Source organism: Electrophorus electricus, chromosome 3 (assembly GCF_013358815.1).
Source record: "Electrophorus electricus isolate fEleEle1 chromosome 3, fEleEle1.pri, whole genome shotgun sequence".
Lineage (NCBI taxonomy): Eukaryota > Metazoa > Chordata > Actinopteri > Gymnotiformes > Gymnotidae > Electrophorus > Electrophorus electricus.
Genome location: NC_049537.1, coordinates 9,794,424 through 9,814,568, shown reverse-complemented (window position 1 = coordinate 9,814,568; position 20,145 = coordinate 9,794,424). Strand labels below are relative to the sequence as shown.

At 35.7% G+C, this 20,145-nt stretch overlaps 1 protein-coding gene across 1 annotated transcript; it reads right to left on the bottom strand.

Annotated features, from left to right (window-relative positions):
- Positions 1-2,325: 2,325 nt before the first annotated feature.
- pxmp4 (peroxisomal membrane protein 4) lies at positions 2,326-7,251 on the bottom strand. Its single transcript, XM_026997262.2, has 4 exons — positions 7,090-7,251; positions 6,680-6,742; positions 5,769-5,967; positions 2,326-4,389 (listed from the first exon to the last, which is right to left on the bottom strand). The coding sequence occupies exons 1-4, from the start codon at positions 7,200-7,202 to the stop codon at positions 4,132-4,134; spliced, it is 633 nt and encodes a 210-aa protein (XP_026853063.2). The 5' UTR covers positions 7,203-7,251; the 3' UTR covers positions 2,326-4,131.
- Positions 7,252-20,145: the final 12,894 nt, after the last annotated feature.

The window sequence follows — 20,145 nt, the reverse complement described above, 5'->3', positions numbered from 1 at the left end:
AGCAGCGAGGGAGTGGGAAAAGACAGGAGATCATTCAAGCTATATCATTCATGTGACACAAACGCATAGTTTTATAAAATGTGTACTTCTGCTTGATTAATTGAAAAAGTGTAAATATCATTTAGGACTTTCTAGTTTTGTATGGCTTTTGGCAACTTATTTTTATTTATACTTAAAAATATAACAGAACCTTTGCAAATCATCCTGGAAACTGCTTAATTTAATACAACACAGGTGGGCACAAACCTACTTGCTTGTAATTGATTTTGAAAATTTTAAATGACTTTAGAGTGTCATGACATTACCCTTCAGTAAGAAATGTTTTTGTTTGTTTAAAGGTCACACAAGTTCATTACATTCCACACCACTTGTATACATTCCAAGACAGCTGCACCTTATAGTGAGTAACATGAGAAAAATGAACTGCAAATAAAAATGATATGGATGGCTACTTTTGGGGGTAGAGATAAAGACATACATTCATTCATTGCCATACACACTCAGCTACCAGGAAAATTATTCATATTCACACATTAAAAGATAGATTGGGCTAAATTCCTTGGTCATGATAGCATGATAACATGATCTTTCTAGCATCTTTATTTGATTATATTATTTTTCACCTACAACTAGTTACATTCTAATTAAATACATGAAAGTTCAAACAAAAATGAAACTTTATATTGCATATAGTAATCTTTAACAGTGTCCCTTAACCCTGGCACTACATTAGCCACATTTCATATTTTTAGTTGTTTTCTGCTCCCAGTACACCTGAGAAAACCCAATATCACCTGTACCATAACACAGCCTTGTTAAGCTTAAAACAGGTGTGATAGAGCAAAGAAAACAGTAATACATGCAGGGCAGGAGGACCATGACAGGGAAACGGTACCTTAGTATACTTAATTATATTTGTGTTATGTCTTATCTTTTAACTGAATTTTAAAAAGCAGCACAACATTAGTAGTTAAATCAAGATGCTTTCATAGACACAGTCTGGACCATTAAATTACATATTAAAAATCTACATAAATACACTGCACATTTCATTTATTGCTTAATTATAAAATTCTCAAGCATTATGCCAGTTACTTTCAGGTTAATGCCAGTCTCCATATTAAAGCCAAAAAGAAAAGATCTGCACCCGTCTAGAGATCATGCTATTTAGTCACACCACCTTCACTGTCTGCATTAGACAGCAGGTGTGGTGCATTGCCATGCATGTGGAGTCCCAAAGCCCCGCCTATGTCATGAATTAATGACCATGTATTTGTATCATTCATATTGACTCCTCTGTCCAAATATTTTATTCATTAGGACACAATACAAGAGATCTGACCTTAAGGCAAGCAGTGTGATACTCTGGACTGCAATACCATGCCAGACCCTGTACACTGCAGTTTGTTTCCTTATATAGTGACCTCTAGTGGCTCATATGTGCATCAGATGATGGGAAAACTCCAGCCCAGTCACAAATGGCACCCTAAAACCCTTGCAGTCCTAGAGATGTTTTAATATAAATAGCGGTCCTCCTCAATTTGTGATGTGCAAGTCATCAAGAGTGCTCGGTTCAAAAGTGTGCACGGAGGATAGATTCGAATATCACAATTGCATGATGCTGCCTGTTGTTGTCACTAGAGTGCTATATAAAAACAAATCATCCTTAACAATAATGCTACTAGAGAAACGCATTTAACACTTCAATTGAATACTGAATATCATCTCTGCCCTGATGCTCAGACTGCTTGACACAAAATCATCCAATCTGATTGGTCCTGGCCTGAATCTTAAAGAATTCTGGATAATAGGTTTGTATCACATTTCTCGCCGAATGCCACAGCAAGGGAGTATAGAGGGCACTTACGAGCACCCCTTTGATCGTTAAAATAAGAAATAGGCTATGCGTCAGCCTCACACTTTTGTGGCCTGGAGGACCACAAGTGCACATGTAGGACTGGGCTTTTGCTTTGCATTTACAGCATTGAGCTGATGCTTTTATGCAAAGCAACTTACAATTATGAGTGAGTACAACTTGAGCAATTGAGGGTTAAGGGTTTTGCTCAGGAGCCCAACAGTGGCAACTTGGCAGTGGTGGGGCTCGAACCAGCAACCTTCCAATTACAAGTAAAGTACCTTAACCACTGATTTGGGTGCAAAGACAGACACAAGCTTTTTTAGAACAAATATTGGTTCTTGGAACCAGCAAACTACATTGCCCGTCATTAAAAAGAATCATGCCCCATGGGCGCACGTTAGTAAGGACTGGTGCGAGCGAGTGATGTGAAAATAATGTTAGAGTACAGAACAGACAGACTTTCAAAAGGTGTTGGAGATCATTTATGAAACTCTGTGGCCTGATGAAAGATGCCATTAGCCCCAACAAAATGACTGTGCATTCAAAATAACACTAGTAATTTCTTGAACAGCTTTGCCTACCTGGATACGTCTTCACACATGCATAGTCTAAGAAATCTGACGAAGCTTACTGAAATTCAACTGAGTAGTGCTCTACTGTTTTCACATAGTTCTTTCTAAATTAACTTAACTCAATTCTGTAAAAAGTGAACCAGCTGTAAATGACTTAATTTTATGTTCACAATGCATTTGAACTTTAAAGAGAACTTTTTTATTTTTATTTTTTTACTGATCCTCTTACCATAGCTCCTTTTAAAAACTCAGACTCCATCTGTGTAGCATAAAATTATGAGTAATGTTTTAAAGCTGGATACATTAAATACCAATGTTATTTCGTAGAGCAGATGACAGAAAACAAAAAACAACTGACATAAAATACCAAAAAGGTTTAAAATAAACTAAAGAGGACAAGCATAGAGGAGATAAATGTTGCTAGAGAAGCACATTATCCCATATGCATCCATTTTTTCAAGTTTGTTTTTAGCCATCAAGATGGTCACTGGGTATGGCAAGCCTTGAGATTTGCCATAGATAACATTGTGAAATGGAGCGGGGCTGCTTTGCTGCACAATTTCAACCATAAACAAACCATACTAAGCCCACCTCCAGAGCCAAGCTGGACTTTGTTGCATTGTGGGGTCCTTTTAGAGGCGCCCGAGTTTGTTTAAACTAGCAATCAGGCACTTTTACCACCATAAAACAGAAAACTATTTATGAAAGTGATTATTATTATTATTATTTTACTATAAAGTACAGCTTACATTGTAAACTGATGCTCTTTAAATGAAAATGTTTATATTTGGTTAGGAAATTAATGAGATGTAGTCCTCAAATTAACTAATATTTGCTTCAAAGAGCAGGTTCCTCCATATGTAGGAGGGCATGTTTAAAATAGATTTAGTACAGAATCTGATACATCCAGGCCAGTATGATGGCCGTTTCATCATTTGAAGAATCATCATTGAAAAAAATGACTTATTGTTTCTTTAACATGTTCACATATGCAAAGGAAAACATTAGTCAGTAGTCACTTGAAATGCTGAAATAGTCCAAGAAAGAATGCACCCTCAAAAGGTGGAATGCACAAGATATGAGCAGGATATGTGTTACTCTCATCTAGTTCTCCTTCCTAATAACTGAAATGTCATACAGTGCTTTGCTTTTATCTTATCATACATTATTGGACATTTACCCATGTCTATTTACCTATGGAAAGTAAAGATCATAGCAATAAAACAGTAATCAGCTGGGCAAAAAGTCTGTTCTAGCAATTCTGTCAGCCACTGGAATTCTTGGGCAATCAATTACATCAGATAGCATCATCAGTCTTACAAAACGTACATAAAATCTGATGTCTGCAAACCAATATAGATGCTTTGGGTTGGACGGAATGAGTCACAACTCATTTTAGGGCAAGACAACCCAATTGAAGCACAATCACTGTAGTGTTCTCTCAAATGTGCAAAACAGAACAGAATCAAAAGGGGGACATAATGTATATGATGTGAAAATCAACACTGATCACTCAGGATTACACTCCTATCAGTTAATTCAAGCCACAAAGAAAATATGTCAAAGGATAGCGTAGAAGGGCAATCACCCAAATCCTCCCAACAACAAAAAACAAAACAAACTGGTCTTGTATTCTTATTGCCTGACATGAGAGTTTTTGTTTAAATAATAAAAAAAAAAAATCACTGAAAGGTCACTCGCTCAAGTCTGTGGTTTGTTGTATATAAGAAAATCGGAGATATCGTGCCACACATTGCTGTCATGGTAGAGGTAGGTCATGGAGGTCTGGAGCGATGGCTGCAGGGTGTGGGGGTAATACTCAAAGAGCCAGAGCACAACACCCCAGACGATGGCAGCGAGCAGTGGGAAGGGGTCTTTCTTGGGCTGGGGGACGTAGCCCTTCTCCACAGCCAGGCGGGACAAGGCAAACAGAATTCTAGACAGCAAGTACATGTTTATCTAGAAAAGAAGAAAATGGCAGTGCTAGGTGAGATTCATATGACATATGAAAACACAAAACATGTTTTTATATACACACATACATCTAGGCCTATATAGCATACAAAAAACCTACATACATGCTATAACAGCATAAATGTTAGCGCTTACTTAAGAATCCAGACATTGTAAAGTGATGGCATTGAAACATAAAATCTTTACATTTGGTTAAGGAATTAAATGCAGTCCATCAACCAACCCGACGTAAATTTTAACAACAAAAGAGGCTAAAGTTGACCCAAAAAACAAAACCAAGTAGACTCGATTCAATTTGTTCATCAGAGAATAGCAAATGTCAAAATCCACATCTCTACATTGTCCACGATTTCCCCACACCCCAAAAGATTTTGCGTGCAGCGAAATAAATAAATAAATAAATAAATAGGATAAAATAAAAAATCTCCAGGCAACAGTCCAATAACAACAAAAAACATACAGCATGAAATAACAACAAAAAACATACAGCATGAAAGAACAAAAGAACTTAGTTTCTTGGCAAGATCTCAGATTCCACAATTAATCCAAGAACAACACAGAGGCATAAGCACAAAATAGTAGAACTCAATTAAACCTGTTCATCAAAATAGTAGAACTCAATTAGACTTGTTCATCAGTGATGAATCTGAGGTGACACGGGAAAACAGTCCAGCGTCGATAGTAAATAAACTGACGCCGTCATATTAGCAAGATGGGCCACCCTCCCTCGAGTCTTGGTCCTCCCAAGGTTTCTTCTTTAATCTGCCCATGGATTTTTCCTTGCCACTGTCACCACTGGTTTGCACATTAGGGATCTGTACCCATACTTTTTCAAAGCTGCTTTATAACATTGCATGTTAAAAACAAAACACACTGTAAAAATTAATTTGATTTGACTTCAATTACTTTGTTTTTGAAGGGTGGCAATGACGCACCCACCAAATTTGTCTCCAGCCTTTGTTCTCCCCAAAATGGCAAACACCTTTTTTGCCCCTTCCAACTAGTACCTATATTCAAATTTAGAGTCCCAGTTGAACAAAAAGGCAAAGAAAACTATGAATAAGGACAAATTGCCTAATAAACTGAATCAAAATATGAAAATGGTTGTATTCAGCCCTTCACAGTAAAATTAATGAGATATTAACATAGGACATAAAAAGGGATACTTATGACACACGAGAATCACACATTCTAAAAGATATCAGTGTACACATGTATATCCAGTCCTATTATGTGGTAGTGAGACAATGCTACTGTCCATTCATGCACCATAACTTCATGGATAAGATCAGTATAATCAGCATAAACTTGTTAATCCCAACCCCCATAAACTATCTTGTAATATAATCAACTGCTTAACTCACCTGGCTGTTAATATTGTTATTGTCTCCAAATACCAGCCAACCCCCAAGACAAGCAGCTAGGAATGAGTGATATGCAAGACTCTTTCCTTGAATGTGCTCCTGAAGTGCCTGAAGTCCTTTATATGTGAACACAAAGTAGGCTAGGTTCCTTGAGTGCATATATGTGGCCTGGGCTATAGCTTTCAGTTTGGATTTCAGACTGGAAAGCAAAAGAGAAAAGACATACTGCCAGTTGTTGCTATGACAGGAATTAAGTGAGGATAATCAACGATAAATGACTGAACTGTATTCTCAGAACTTCAAAATCCCATGAAATAAATGTTCCGATTTAAGCATCCATTGAGGATTTGAATATCTATTGAAGATTTATGTCTCAAATGTTTCTTTGGAAACCTTGCGTACTACATTACATTTCAATATTTACACTTTCTCTCTCTCTCTCTCTCTCTCTCTCTCATATATATATATATATATATATATATATATATATATATATATATATATAATCAGAAATAGAAATGGAGTACAAAGGTTTCGAGAAAAACAGACATTTCAGGCAGAGGTCCTTCATTACCTGGGCAAAATTATGTTAATGCTCCACAGGTAGTGGCTAATTTCTGACTATATTAATCTTCTTCACCTCTTATTTCAGCGTAGTGACACTGTAATTTATGTGCAAAATTCCAAAATATGCTGACACAAATGAAATCACGAAATGATAAAATAAACAAAACTATGCAGCATATATACAGCATGCTAACAAATACTTTAAAATTATATAATATAGATATAAATATAAAATACATATAATATACAGACTAAAAATAATCTGACTGTGATTACCGTTTATCAGTGCAATTAAAACTAGGCTTAATTCTTGTAACTGGCCCAATAATTACAGAGATATTTACCTGCCACTTCTAAAAAGAAACGTCATCACAAGAGCATGTGGTGCGCGGATCTTGGCGCCGTATCTGTAAGAATGATTTGCAATGTGTTTAGCTATGACAGTGACATTAATACTAATGTAGAACTCCAGTCGGCTATACAGCAAATAACAGATATAAACAGAATAAAAAATAATAAATAAAAAAATGCAAACTGCATGTCTAGCTACTCGTCTTAGGTCAAGCTGAAATACTGAAAAAAACGTAAAACGTGCCATGATTTCGTTATGTAGCTAGCTAACGTTAGCTAGGTTAGTTGGCTGACTAACCCCTCTACAAACCGCTTCCGGAGAATAACTTCAGCTAAGCTAACCTAGGCTCTTGGTTGCGGCACGCTAATGTTAACCTCTTTGTTGCGATTAAGGGACACTCACACGGCGCCATTCCTGAATCCTTTTAGGACAGCAAATGCAGCTTTGTATTTTTTCTGCTGAAGTATACTGTTCATTGTGTAGAGCAGGGTTTTGAAAAGATCTGCCCTTGCCATGTCTGAGTACAAGTAGAGGGATTTCCTAATTGTGTGACACGAGCGTACATGTTTCATGTACAGGTCGACAAGAAACGTTCGATAAGGAAAAAAACGTTCCGTGCTATGCTTTCTGTAGGCTTAAAAATTACTACGCAAATTAATAGTGTAACAGTGTAATACACATAGACCTATAACTTAGAAACTTTAGACACTGATAATAAGTTTTTGATGCAGTTAATGGGTTATACCTAACTATATAACAAATGAATGAATTAAAAAATGTAAAAATGCATTTTTTGAATATGCAAAGAACATATATTTTAAATATATTTAAGTATCGTTTTTAAAAAAGAACCTTGTTAAAGTCACTTTTGTTGTGAAACTTAACACATTTTCAATGATTTTTAAATTCTATGTCCAATTAGGAAATTGCAGCTGAGGTACTCACATTATCTGGACCACCTCCAATGGCCACATGGATCACAAAATGATGGAAGCAATGCAACACATTAACAAATGTGTAAAGCTAAGATAATTCCAAGTTTGATGTAGTTGGTCAAAGTAAGTTTGATGTATTTTAATTTGATTTAATTAAATTTTACTTAACTGGACGTCACACTATGTTTTCACATAGATCTGTGTCCAACAAGGAAAAAAATAACTTCCTAACATTGCATAAAAAATGTGAGATGAGTCAAAAACATCTTCTGGGTGTTACAAGATAGTGGATTTATAACGATTGCTGAAATTTAAAAAACCCGATATAAATAGAGGCACTTGGATCATACAGAATAATGCCTGTATGATGGACACGAAGACATGACAGGACATGAGGACATAAGGACATGTCAGATAGGAAGATTTGGCAGATAGGAGCTCTATATGAGCATCTAAAATATTAAAAAAAAAGGTCTTTGGCTTATATACCACATCCTAATAAAACAGCGTTTCTGTAGCAGTTATATCACATTCCATACAAAATGTGATATTTCCTATTTAGTGATATATTTGGTGCATAATGATCATAACTGCAATCACTAATAATAATCCAGTGAAATAGATTTTCAAGGTTGTCAAATAAAAGTATGTCAAATAACAGTATGTCAACTTGCGAAGAAAACATCTGTGTTTTCTTCCTTCGAGAACTCCCTGGTATCACCATCCGAACCTGCTCATAGCCTGGGCATAACTTTGGACAACCAGTTGTCATTCTCAACTCATGTTTCAAATCTAACCCAGTCTTGCAGATTTCTCCTTTGTAACATACGAAGGATTCAGCCCTTTCTCTCGCAGGAAGCTACCCAGGTGCTTGTGCAGTCTTGTAATCTCAAAGCTAGACTACTGCAACTCACTACTTGCTGGTCTTCCTCTAAGAGCCATCAAACCTCTACAACTTGTCCAGTATGCTGCAGCACGATTGGTCTTCAATCGTCTGAAGTTTAAACGTTACTCTGCTGCTGCACTCCCTTCATTGGCTTCCAGTAGCTGCATGCATCAGATTTAAAACGTTGATGCTTGCCTACAAAGCCAAAAATGGACAAGCTCCTTCATACATGAGATCAATGGTCAAAGCCCGATCTGTACCTCGAGTACTTTGAACATCATGACTTGAAATACCGTGTTTCAGGTCTCATGGAAGACAAGAATTGAGACTATTTTCTGTCCTGGCTCCAAGATGGTGAAATGAACTTCCACTTACAGTATGTGTGGAACATTTAAATGACCACTGACCCTGCTCCTATATTGACTAACCAAATTAATACTTATTGTAGAGTATTATTACACTGATGTTGTCTAACAAACTCTAGTACTATTGTTTATTGCACTTATCATTGTTTAAGATAGACCTTATGTATTTTGTACTTCTAGGCATCGGCAGTAATCCCTGTATTTCTACAGTATTCTAGATCATTGGTATATTGGACTCTAACCTACTGCACTGGCTAGGATGTATTCTATGAGTAAATGACAAAGCACCTTTGTAAGTCAGTCTGGATAAGAGCGTCTGCTAAATGCCATACATGTAAATGTAAATGTAAACAAGACTTTGTTTAACCTCAAGAGCAAGAGCATTAGGTATTGATCATGAGTAATAATGAATACAAAGATAAAAAGTCTTTACAAAGTTATGGCACAAATACAATGATTCCTTTTGCATTAATAATATTTAGAGTGTGCTTTGATCAAAGCAGATAAAAAATGTCTAAAACAAAACAGACAGAGTTCAGATCATTCAAATACCTTACATAGTGTGTTGTTTCTATCACTGAGGTCAAGTCAAGTTAATTAACTTCAGAATTTTTGCAGTTACGAAGCAAACAGTAAAGGTTTAAGGAATTCCATGGCAGCCCCTAAAAACCCTTCTGTGTGGAAAGTATTAGGTTATTATTACTTTGAACTAAGGTACTGTCTAGAAGAATAACTGTAAGTTCAACATGTTTAAAGAGAAATATAATTTTCCATGAAATCAACATGTAACAGGAAAGTTTAACAGGTAATAATGTAGGGCCATGACAACATTGATCTGCAGTAACCTTTCCAAACCACCAGGAGTCTCGCATGTACCAATACTGCCACAAAACAGCATAACTGTCTTAAGGATGGGATTTAATAGCTATCATGTATATTTATATTTAATATCTAACATTTATATTGGGTCATTTATATTGGGTCATCAAAATAAAGATTTGATTATTTATGGTATTGGAATAAAGTTACTTACCTCAAAAGGTCTGAGCTTAAGGAATTATATATATATATATATATATATATATATATATATATATATATATATATATATATATATATATATATATATATATAGAGAGAGAGAGAGAGAGAGAGAGAGAGAGAGAGAGAGAGAGAGAGAGAGAGAGAGAGAGAGATTATGGTGAAGCAGTTTTTGTGGTGGTTTAAACACACCTGCTGTGCATCTGAATATTTGTCTTTTATTGTTCGGAATTACTATGTAGCTTTTATGAGATATATTTGATAAGAAGTTCACATGTGAAGCTGGTGTCAACAAATTATGCTCTACTTGAGATATGTTCTTTGCATGGGAAATGAATGCCTCAAACTAAAATAGCACAAAAAGGATAGAATGCTTTTATACTGCCATTCTTTATACTAAGTTTAGTAAACTTGGCAAAACTAAAGGTTTATCTCTTACAATATTTGTGAAGAATTTGTCAGTGTAACCGTTAGAAAATGGAATAGCACCTGCCTGACTCACATGTCGCCATCTTAAAAGTTTAACCATGACGCCTGCAAATCTACTTCCTCTCCAGAATTTGCCGTTTTAAATGTGGTCAGACATACTTGGAAACAGCATGCAGTGTAGGCTGTAGCTGGTAGCTGATGATAAGAACACTTTAAGCTGCTATGAAATGCACATAATGCCATGGGCTAACAAACAACATGCGGTAATAAGTTAATAGTAACAGTTTCACTTCATCTTTTATATTTTCAATGGTTGTCACTGATTTTGCATATCACAGTATGCTAATTTACTAATTCAAACATTCATCACTGTCTGTTTTGCAAAGTTCAACAGTGTAATTTAAATTTTGAGGAATTTTATCCTGAAACAGACTGACCAGCTCTGTTCAGTGAATTCAGCTGCTTGTGTGTGTCTGAATATACTGAAATCAGCCAACATTTACATTTTACATTTACATTTAGCCAAGAACTAAATCTAATAGTTTAAACTGAATTAATCTAATCATGGTGAGGATTTGATTATTTATTTGCACAAAATAATGCTTGCATTTATGTGTTTACTCCACATTGATTCTGGCCATGTTTGGTAATGTTTGGTCTGAATTAAATTCAGCAATAGCATTCATTTGAATCAGTCTTTCCCAGTCCAGTACTCAGGGAATTCCGTAGAGTCCACATCGTTACAGTCTGCTTTGAGGGTGAGCGTATGATCCATGTATAATAGTTTTGCTGTCAGAAGTCCAACTGAGATGTCTGGTTGTGAGGATCAAATTTAAACATTGCAGAATAAAGCTGAATATGTAAATCCACACCACTATTATGGCAAGCCAAACTTATTTCTCTTTTCATGCTTGTTATTAATGAACTTTTAATGCACTTTTATCGATATATATAATAAATACACTAAAATCAGGATAGTCTGACATGACTTTTTAGTAAGAGAGGAACATTGAAAGTTAATAATAGTGTTGCCAAGCAGGAAGGGGGTGGTCCACACTCAGCACCTTGGACTGCATATGCATGTCTTCCTGTTTGCTAATAACTGCCAATAAAAAATGCCTTGTGTGACACAGGTACCAAATCATTTGCAGATGATTCTGAATGTTAAATTGAAACTTCTTCATTCTATAATAAGTTGTGTCTGCATATGCATGTGATGTTTTAGATATTCACCATATATAGTACTGAACGAAGGTCTTGGGTCTCATTAAATATTATTGGCTTTTTATCTCAGCAGTAAGTGTTTGTGTGCAAAAAACATTACATAATACATAAATAAACACTAACACAAGAAAACATTAATACAAATATTTTAGTTTTCCAAAAAGATATTAATAACTTGTGAGGTGGATAGAAGAACACAGTTTTGATTGAGTGAACACAGGCCTCCACTTGAGGTTTGACTTGCAAAAAACCTTTAGCATGACAATGATCTCCAACACATTGAAACACACGTGCATGTAGTTTGGGATGAATATAGCCCCAGCCTCCAAGGCAGCCAGTGTCAAAAGAAACATGGAATAATTTATAACATCATAAATGATATAAACAACATCAAATGATATAAATAAGCTCATACAAAGATCATTTCAATCAGCACTTTTTGTACTTATTAAGTAATTTCAAATATAATAAATAAACACATCCAGAAAGGGAATATGTAGGTAATATACCATGTAATGTGTGTGTGGGTGTGTGTGGGTGTGTGTGTATGTATATATATGTAGGTAATATACCATGTAATGTGTGAGTGTGTGTGTGTGTGTGTGTGTGTGTGTGTGTGTGTATGTATGTATATATATATATATATATATATATATATATATATATATATATATATATATATATATATATATATACACACTTACAGGTCACTTTACTGGGTGCACCCATACACCTGCTCATTCAAGTAATTATCCAATCAGTCAGTTATGTAGCAACAGCAAAATGTATAAACTCTTGGCAAAGAAATGGGTGAAAAGCTTCAGTTAATCTGTACAAAAATTCTCAAAATGTGAAAAATATGATGTGATTGACATTGACATGGTTGTTGGTGCCGGACAGGCTGGCCAAGTTTTTCCAATATTGCTGGTCTCCTGGGATTTCACACAAGAGTCTTCAGAATTTTCACAAAAAGGCATGAAATATAGAGAAATTAGGAGAGCAGTGATTCAACACCTTGATAATGAGAGACCAACTGAGCATCATTTGAATGACAAGGACTAACTGAGTATTGTTGATGACCGTGTGCATCTCTTCATGGCCACCATTTACCCATCTTATTATGGCTACTTCCAGCATGATAATGTAGTATGTCATAAAGTACAAGTCATCACAAACTGGCTCTATTGCCATGACAATGAGTTCAACTTACTTCAGTAGCCTCACCAGTCAGCATATCTAATCCCCACAGAGCACCTCTGGGATATAATAGAATGGGAGAGTTGTGGCATCAGTTTTCAGATGACAAATCTGCAGCAATTATGAAATGTAGTCAAATCAACATGGAACAAAATCTTAAAGGAATGTCTTAAAGGAATATATATTATCAGCATATAAGGTTAGTTTATTGCAGGAATGACATACCTAGGGACAATCAAGTGCTTAGTGTGTTTATTTGATAGTAAGCACTTAAAAATTAATACGTTGCCTAGCACTGATAGTTATATAGCAGTTAGATTTGTGCATGGGGGTAATATATTGGGGAGCAAGTGCAGGCTATGAATATTGGTAGATGGGGTGAAGTGCATGACTGGAAATTGCTAGCAGATGTAGGTTAAAAACGATGTAGCTGCATGTAAGCCTGGTAGAGACAGGTGTAGTGCAGTTTGGCCTTAGGGGCTGTAAACTAAGGGTTGCTATGAAGGCATTCTCAAAAGTAATTGAAAGGGCTAGTCAGTGGTTGTGGATAAGTAGTGCACAGAATAGTTAGGGAAATGCACTATATAGGTGGAACAGCTGAGGTGTTTGGTGTTTCAGAAACATGGAGGACTGGGTTAGTGTGTAGACTGTTGTGTCATGTCATTGTGTAATGTAGTATATCCAGATGGAACCGGTGCAACTGAGCGTGCATTAATAGTGCCAGTGGCTTTAGTCACCGTGAAACTCTAACTAGATTGGTATAGGATATTTAACATTTTATCCTGTGTATAATTACAATTATATCCCAGTTTTTAAATGACATTTTTAACCAATGGTTAGGTCCTTACCTATGTTTGTTAAAGAATCATCACATTTTCAAGAAATCCTTGACCACCTAAAAGAACAAACCTAAAAGTACTTTTTAAATGAATATTAAAAGTTTATATCCAGTCATCCCTAATGAAGATGGTTTAAGAGCTTTGAAGTTTTTTTCTTGATGCAAGACCTGATATGAACCCTCCTATAGATATTCTCTTGAGACTCTCAGAACTTTTATTACTTCATCTTATGCAAACCTCCTTGTTGGATTTGTTGAGATACATTTTTGAACAATATACTGGACCTGTATCCACAGTATGTCTGATATACATTGATGACATTTTAGGTATTGATATGTGCACATTTGAAGAGCTCTAACTGTTAATTTATTCCTTCTCAATGTTCAACCAAGCTTTGGAATATGCATGTATTGCACACCCTAAAATTATATTTTGGGGGGTATTTTCCAGTTAAGTCTGAAAATTTAGATTTAACTACCAGCATTATTATAAACCTACAAACTCTCATTCTTATTTGCAATACCACTCTTCACATTCCAAGGCTGGCAAAAACTACATCCCTTACTCACAGATATTAAAACATTGGCTAATATTATACTTAAAATCCTCCAGCATGATGCATCTCTTTCATTAATTTCCTACAGGTGAGACAAAACATGATTGCCAAGAATGACATAAATGACCAGTCAAATAATAACTGTGGTACCATAGCCTTCAAATGCTGTAGATGTGCTACACAAAAATGTATTAACACAGCAGCTAAAAATAATTGGCATTCTAAAGATTCAATCTTATCACCTATTCCTTCTCATGTATTACTGCAGGAGTTGTCTATTGTATTTGTTACAAGAGATGTAATCATCTTTATATTGGAGAAACCAAGAGAAGGCTTAATGATCATATTATGCAACACCTTTGTACCATTATAATTAAGTATTTGTTGTTTTCAGTGGCAAGGCATTTTAATGCTAATGGGTATAGCATTAATAACATATCATATCTGTTTACCTTGCCAGTTGTTGCTATAGTAGCAATGAACTTGAATCTCAAAGAAAAAGAACAGATATACACTTACTGAACTTTAGAACCACATAGAATGAATGTTATGATTTAAACATCTACATTTACTATCATAAACTGGTTTCACCTCCTAGAACTTCAGAAATATTTTGCTTGCACAACCTCTGTTCGAAAGGAACAGAGGTTGACTACTTCTACATCTTTTACTACAGTACACTACAGTTACTCCCTGGAATCTTCTTCATAAGTCATAGAGTCAGAGAAAATAAGGAAAATTTATAGAAGACATATACATTTTCTGCCAGTATATGCATTATTGATGCAGATTATTAATGCATCTTATTAATACTTTTTCTCATGACATCATGTCAAACAAGCCGGAACCGTAATATTTGAAAAAAAAGAATGTTATTAATATTTTATGAATGCACTCTATCTTGCGCAACCAATGCTCAGACCTACCTCAGGTAAATTTATTTTTATATTTTTAGACATTTCCTATCTAAGCATCATAAGCACCACTGAGTACATACCTAAGTCTAAACTGATCAGTGGACACAGTAGAATAAAGAATGCAGGCATGGAGACTTTTGAACAGATGGATTCTGACAGACATAATTACTGACTAACAATGAAAACAGGTTATTATTTGCACTGCTCTCTTTCTTCTTCCTTTTTTGGCACATGTGCACCTGCAAATCATTCACTTTAATCCCTGTCCACAGAACTTATTAAATGGTGGGATGCGGTGACAAAGAGCCATGTCCCTTATCTCAAGTTTCTTGAAAGGTCTGGGGGCATATTGCATCACTTCCTCTGATATTACCATGTCCATATGCCAATCATTGGCAAAGAATTTTAGACTGCTATGACTCAGAGATCAGTGTGCCACATCTTCTAGCCATGGAAATCCTGTTCTGTAGAACAAAAATAACATGTCATTTATAGTGCAGGGTTTACTTGAATATAAATTTCAAGTGTTGACAGCAGTTGATTGTGGGATGCTTGTTGTGACTTGTCCATCATAATGTCCAGGTAGGCTGCATTGTAAACTATTTGCCCTGATGTCCTGGGTTACGCTGTTTTGCATAAACAATCAGTTCTTGATGTACTAGTTCATTCTGCCGAGAGAGATGGCCCAGTAGTATAAAGTCTTGTATCTGTGTTGGTAGGGATATATGAATTTGGTGATTATGAGTGACATATTTTGTGCGTCTATGTTGAAACCAGTGGTTGCCCTTCAAACACTGAATATTGTAGCTGTGATGGACCAAGCCACGAAGGAGAAAACTACAGCGTGTCAGTCTCTCCTGGGGCTATCAGTCCTTACACTGAGTCTCCTATTTATTAGGTACACCTAGTCTATAGCTGTGTTTATAAGCTACAGGTCTTTTTAAGATCACTTTTAGATACTCATAGGTTAATTGTCTCACAGCAACTTGTCTTATTCTTTGCACAGTCCTGTCATGTTTCCCATTGATTCTTATATGAATGACCTATTTAAAGAAATTGGCAGATGAGATCTGGATATTTTGTGCATGGATATGTATTAGGTTATGGTGTATTTATACATTTTTGCATAAACAGGATTAACCAGAGCTCTTAGAGCAAGGCTAGGCAATGTTACCCACAAATGGCTTATGATGCAGCAGCTTTGTGTATAAACCAGGTTTTTGATTCCACTTGTTTAATCAGTTTAGTCTGTATGTGTTCAAACAACTGATTAGTTTGAAGATGAACCGACTGATTAAACTGATTATCAATTTATTAAACATCCAATACTCCTGCCTGGTTGGAATGAAAACCAGTGGCATAGCTGGCCCTTTGCAGATAAGATTATCTATGCCAGTTTTAAAAAATGTATATTAAAATTATCCAAGTAACACATTCCCTTTGGTTAATTGGATTACTTAGGTCACTCATGAAAAAAGCCAAAAAAGGTTGACACAGCACACATATTTGCATTTAGCTTGCAAAAAAACATAATAATCAGGTATTTTTTGCCTGTGACAAAACCAGTGAAATGTTTCCTCCACCCTTTGGTGTTTCTGAATTTTGCTATGAACACAAGACAGCTCCTTACTAGGTCATTCAAAACATTCCAAGGATTCATTACAGACAGACCTTCGGTAATAGGCCACTTTCAACAAAAAGATTCACTGCACCAAGATTAAACTGCTTCACAAGATGATGTTTCATCAAGGTGTTTCTTAATAGAAGTGCTATTTCTGTATTTTTTGTATAGTTTATTTTCAGAGATTATCTGCTTTCTTCAGAATGGCAGTGTAGTTTATAGGTAACTGCAGATTTTTTGTTGTTAATGTATCACACTGAATTTGAAATGGAATATTGACTATAAAGTGCAAAATGTCAGCTTTAAATAGACGGTTTTCACTTTGATATTGAAACTCCATTGTGATTCATGTAGGAATTAAAGCCATTTTTTATCCTCTTATTTCAGGAGACCATGAGGAATTGGACGTCCAATACTCACTCAGTTTGCCAGCAATGCGTCAATATGCTACAGGACACTCGTACAGTCGGCCAACTGTCTTCAGAGTACAATAGTGGTGTCAATATACAATTGACGATTACAAACAGTTATACACTACAACTATAGTGCACTTAATAAGGTTTAATATAATATACGATTGGAGCTTAGGCAACTGCAGCAACAGTGACAGGTGCTGAGAGGTTAAAATAGGCAAAAGGTGAGTAAGTATGCAGTTCTCTGTGCTTGGCATCATGCTTACCCTTCTTACTTAGCCAAAGAGAGAAATGTGACCCACGGACCGAAAACAATCATGCTTTGTGTGGCAGGGTGGAACACATTCTTATGATGTTTTCTTAGTCAATTGATCTTACAGAATGTGTCTTTGAGTGCTCCAGATTTTCAAAGATAAACCAAAATTTGTCCTTGAGTGCTTTAGATTTACACTCACTGGCTTGGTTCAGCTCTTTGGCAAAACAGACATAATGCATAATATCTCTGCAAGAGCCACTAGAGCCATCTAGAGTGCTGTTGTAGTTGATTAGAGATCTAAATAGTACACAACAGTAGCATGGGGTGTTTGAGAGCACCTGTTAAGATTTTTGTTAGTCATTTTAGAACAGTTCAAGGGCTGAATTACTCTGAGGCATCAGAGTCATCAGCGACTCATTAATATGAAACATTAAAATGAATTTACGACAGCAGTAAATGATGCAAGGTTATTTGGTCACACAAAATGTAAAATGCTATGAACTTATTACATCTTATCAAAACAACCCACTTTTTAAATATAGATTGCTTTGATGGGCTTTGGAGAAATTACATATACCAGCAGAAAGACAACTTTTCAATTTGCACATGTCATATACACACACCACTGACTTTATTATGCTTTACAGAGTTGGCAGCTGACCTGTAAATTGTTAATCCCTGGTCCATTTCTGAGTACATGACCACTGGTGACCAGACATAATTTGGGTGGCAGACAATTGGCAGTGGTGTGTTAGTGAGAGTGGAACTGTTGCGAATGTTTCAGACATAGCAGTGTAGCTAGAGTTTTTATTAGTGTCAGTAACATTACTGGGCTGGGAGAAGACAGCTAACTGAAAATATCCAGGCTCCAGTAGTTCTGTGGTCAAAAACTGACCAGTGACATAGAGTTAAAAGATGCTGAACATAATCTGTTCACAGAAACAGATGGGCTGTAGTCTGTAACTGAACATCTATAAATGTGTTTCAAATAAATAGTCTGAATGCAGTGGGTGGTGAGTTTATATTGCTTCAGGAAGAAAATTATTAATATAAATCAGGGTTACTCTCAAAAGGTTTCAGCTTTGAAAATTCTACCAATTGATCTATACTTGCAAAACATCTGAACACAACAAGATATTATTTTATAAATTGTAACTTTTAATTTATAAGTTTTAACTCTTACAGTATACTTTATACTGTTGTTGAAAACTCAGCAGCCCCAGTACAGAAGACAGTATGGATATGTAGACACAGACACACACACACACACACACACACACACACACACACACACGCGTGTGTGTGTGTGATCAATATGAATTATAAAGTCATGAAAATGCTACTGTATTCTTAAACTACTTATAAAAAACACTACAGGTGTATTATTTAAAATACTACGGTTGTCCGCAAACATTTAATAACCAACATTAGAAATTAATTTCTAAAACAGGTTCTCAACAAAATAACTCTAGTTTTCAATCAGCCAAAGAACCACCAGTCATACTGCACAACTTCTCACCTTTTCACAATCACCCATTCATTAGTAATCATCAGCCCTTTTCACTGCTCTTATTTGAGTCCCACAGGTGCCCTTCTCCAGTGCTTCGCATTCCAGCCTCTACAGCCGACTGCGCTGCTGTTTGCAATGCTGCTTATCCCTACTTTTGTTGCTGGCGCCACTGCTTTCTCCTGTTTTCTCTGTTTTTTGGACTTTTCATTAAAATAGGTTCTGTGTTACATCCACTCATATCTTGCCCTGTGTCTGCAACATGTCATATCTTTTTTAAATCATGCCTCAAGATGTCATATGAAATCAAAGAAACGGTTCTGCTAATCCAAGCTAAAAATGGCTAATATTTTCAATTTTTTATCGTGCTCTCATTTTTTTTATTGTGATCTTTGCTTGCAGGTTTGTTTGATGCGCCAGGGAAAGATGTCAACATGTTTCTCTCTATTTCTATACATTGACTCACACTGAGGTAGTGATGCTATGCAACCCCCAGAATGGTTATATGCTAGTTGTGAGATATATATAAATCTATACCAAATGTAAGCAACACTGGGGAGAGTGGCTCATATGCAGCCAGTCTGTGCAACTACAGTCAGAGATTGACAGACACTGACTGACAATAGTCCCTGTCCCAAATTGATATTTATCCTCCTATAATATTTTTGATGTTTTCTAAATTTAGTACTAAAACAGAACATTTTAAGTTTATTTTTTCAGCCCACACTATGTATATTGTTAACTGACATATACTTATATACACTTATTGTAAAAAAAGTATGTATATATATATTCAAAAAAGATTTCAGGTGATGTTGAGATATTCCAAATTTCAGTGAAGTTTATATAAACTGGTTCCTCCTACCACTGATTGAGAAGCACTTTGCTTGCAAAGCTGATGAAGGATCTCTGTTTGAAACATTCTGTTTCTCTGGAAACTCTATCTATCTATCCTCCCTCTCTCTCTCTCTCTCTCTAGATAGATAGATAGATAGATAGATAGATAGATAGATAGATAGATAGATAGATAGATAGATAGATAGATAGATAGATAGATAGATAGATAGATAGATAGATAGATAAGGTTGTTGTTGCACTTAGAAATATACATACTTACTTTAAAAATGTACAGTGTAAGATGTTTGCACATATTTGGCTTCAGGAATATACCTATTCAGTGTCCAGCAGTGGTTTGCCAACTTATAGATCCACTATACTTTGTAGTGCTTTTCTATACTATATATATTGATATGTGGCAAGGAAAAATGATAC

Coding starts and splice junctions, on each gene's coding strand:
- pxmp4 (XM_026997262.2), bottom strand. CDS start 7,202: ATGGCAAGGGCAGATCTTTTCAAAACCCTGCTCTACACAATGAACAGT. Junction 6,743..7,089: donor GGATTCAGGAATGGCGCCGT/GTGAGTGTCCCT, acceptor TCATTCTTACAG/ATACGGCGCCAAGATCCGCG. Junction 4,390..5,768: donor ATAACAATATTAACAGCCAG/GTGAGTTAAGCA, acceptor CTTCTTTTCTAG/ATAAACATGTACTTGCTGTC.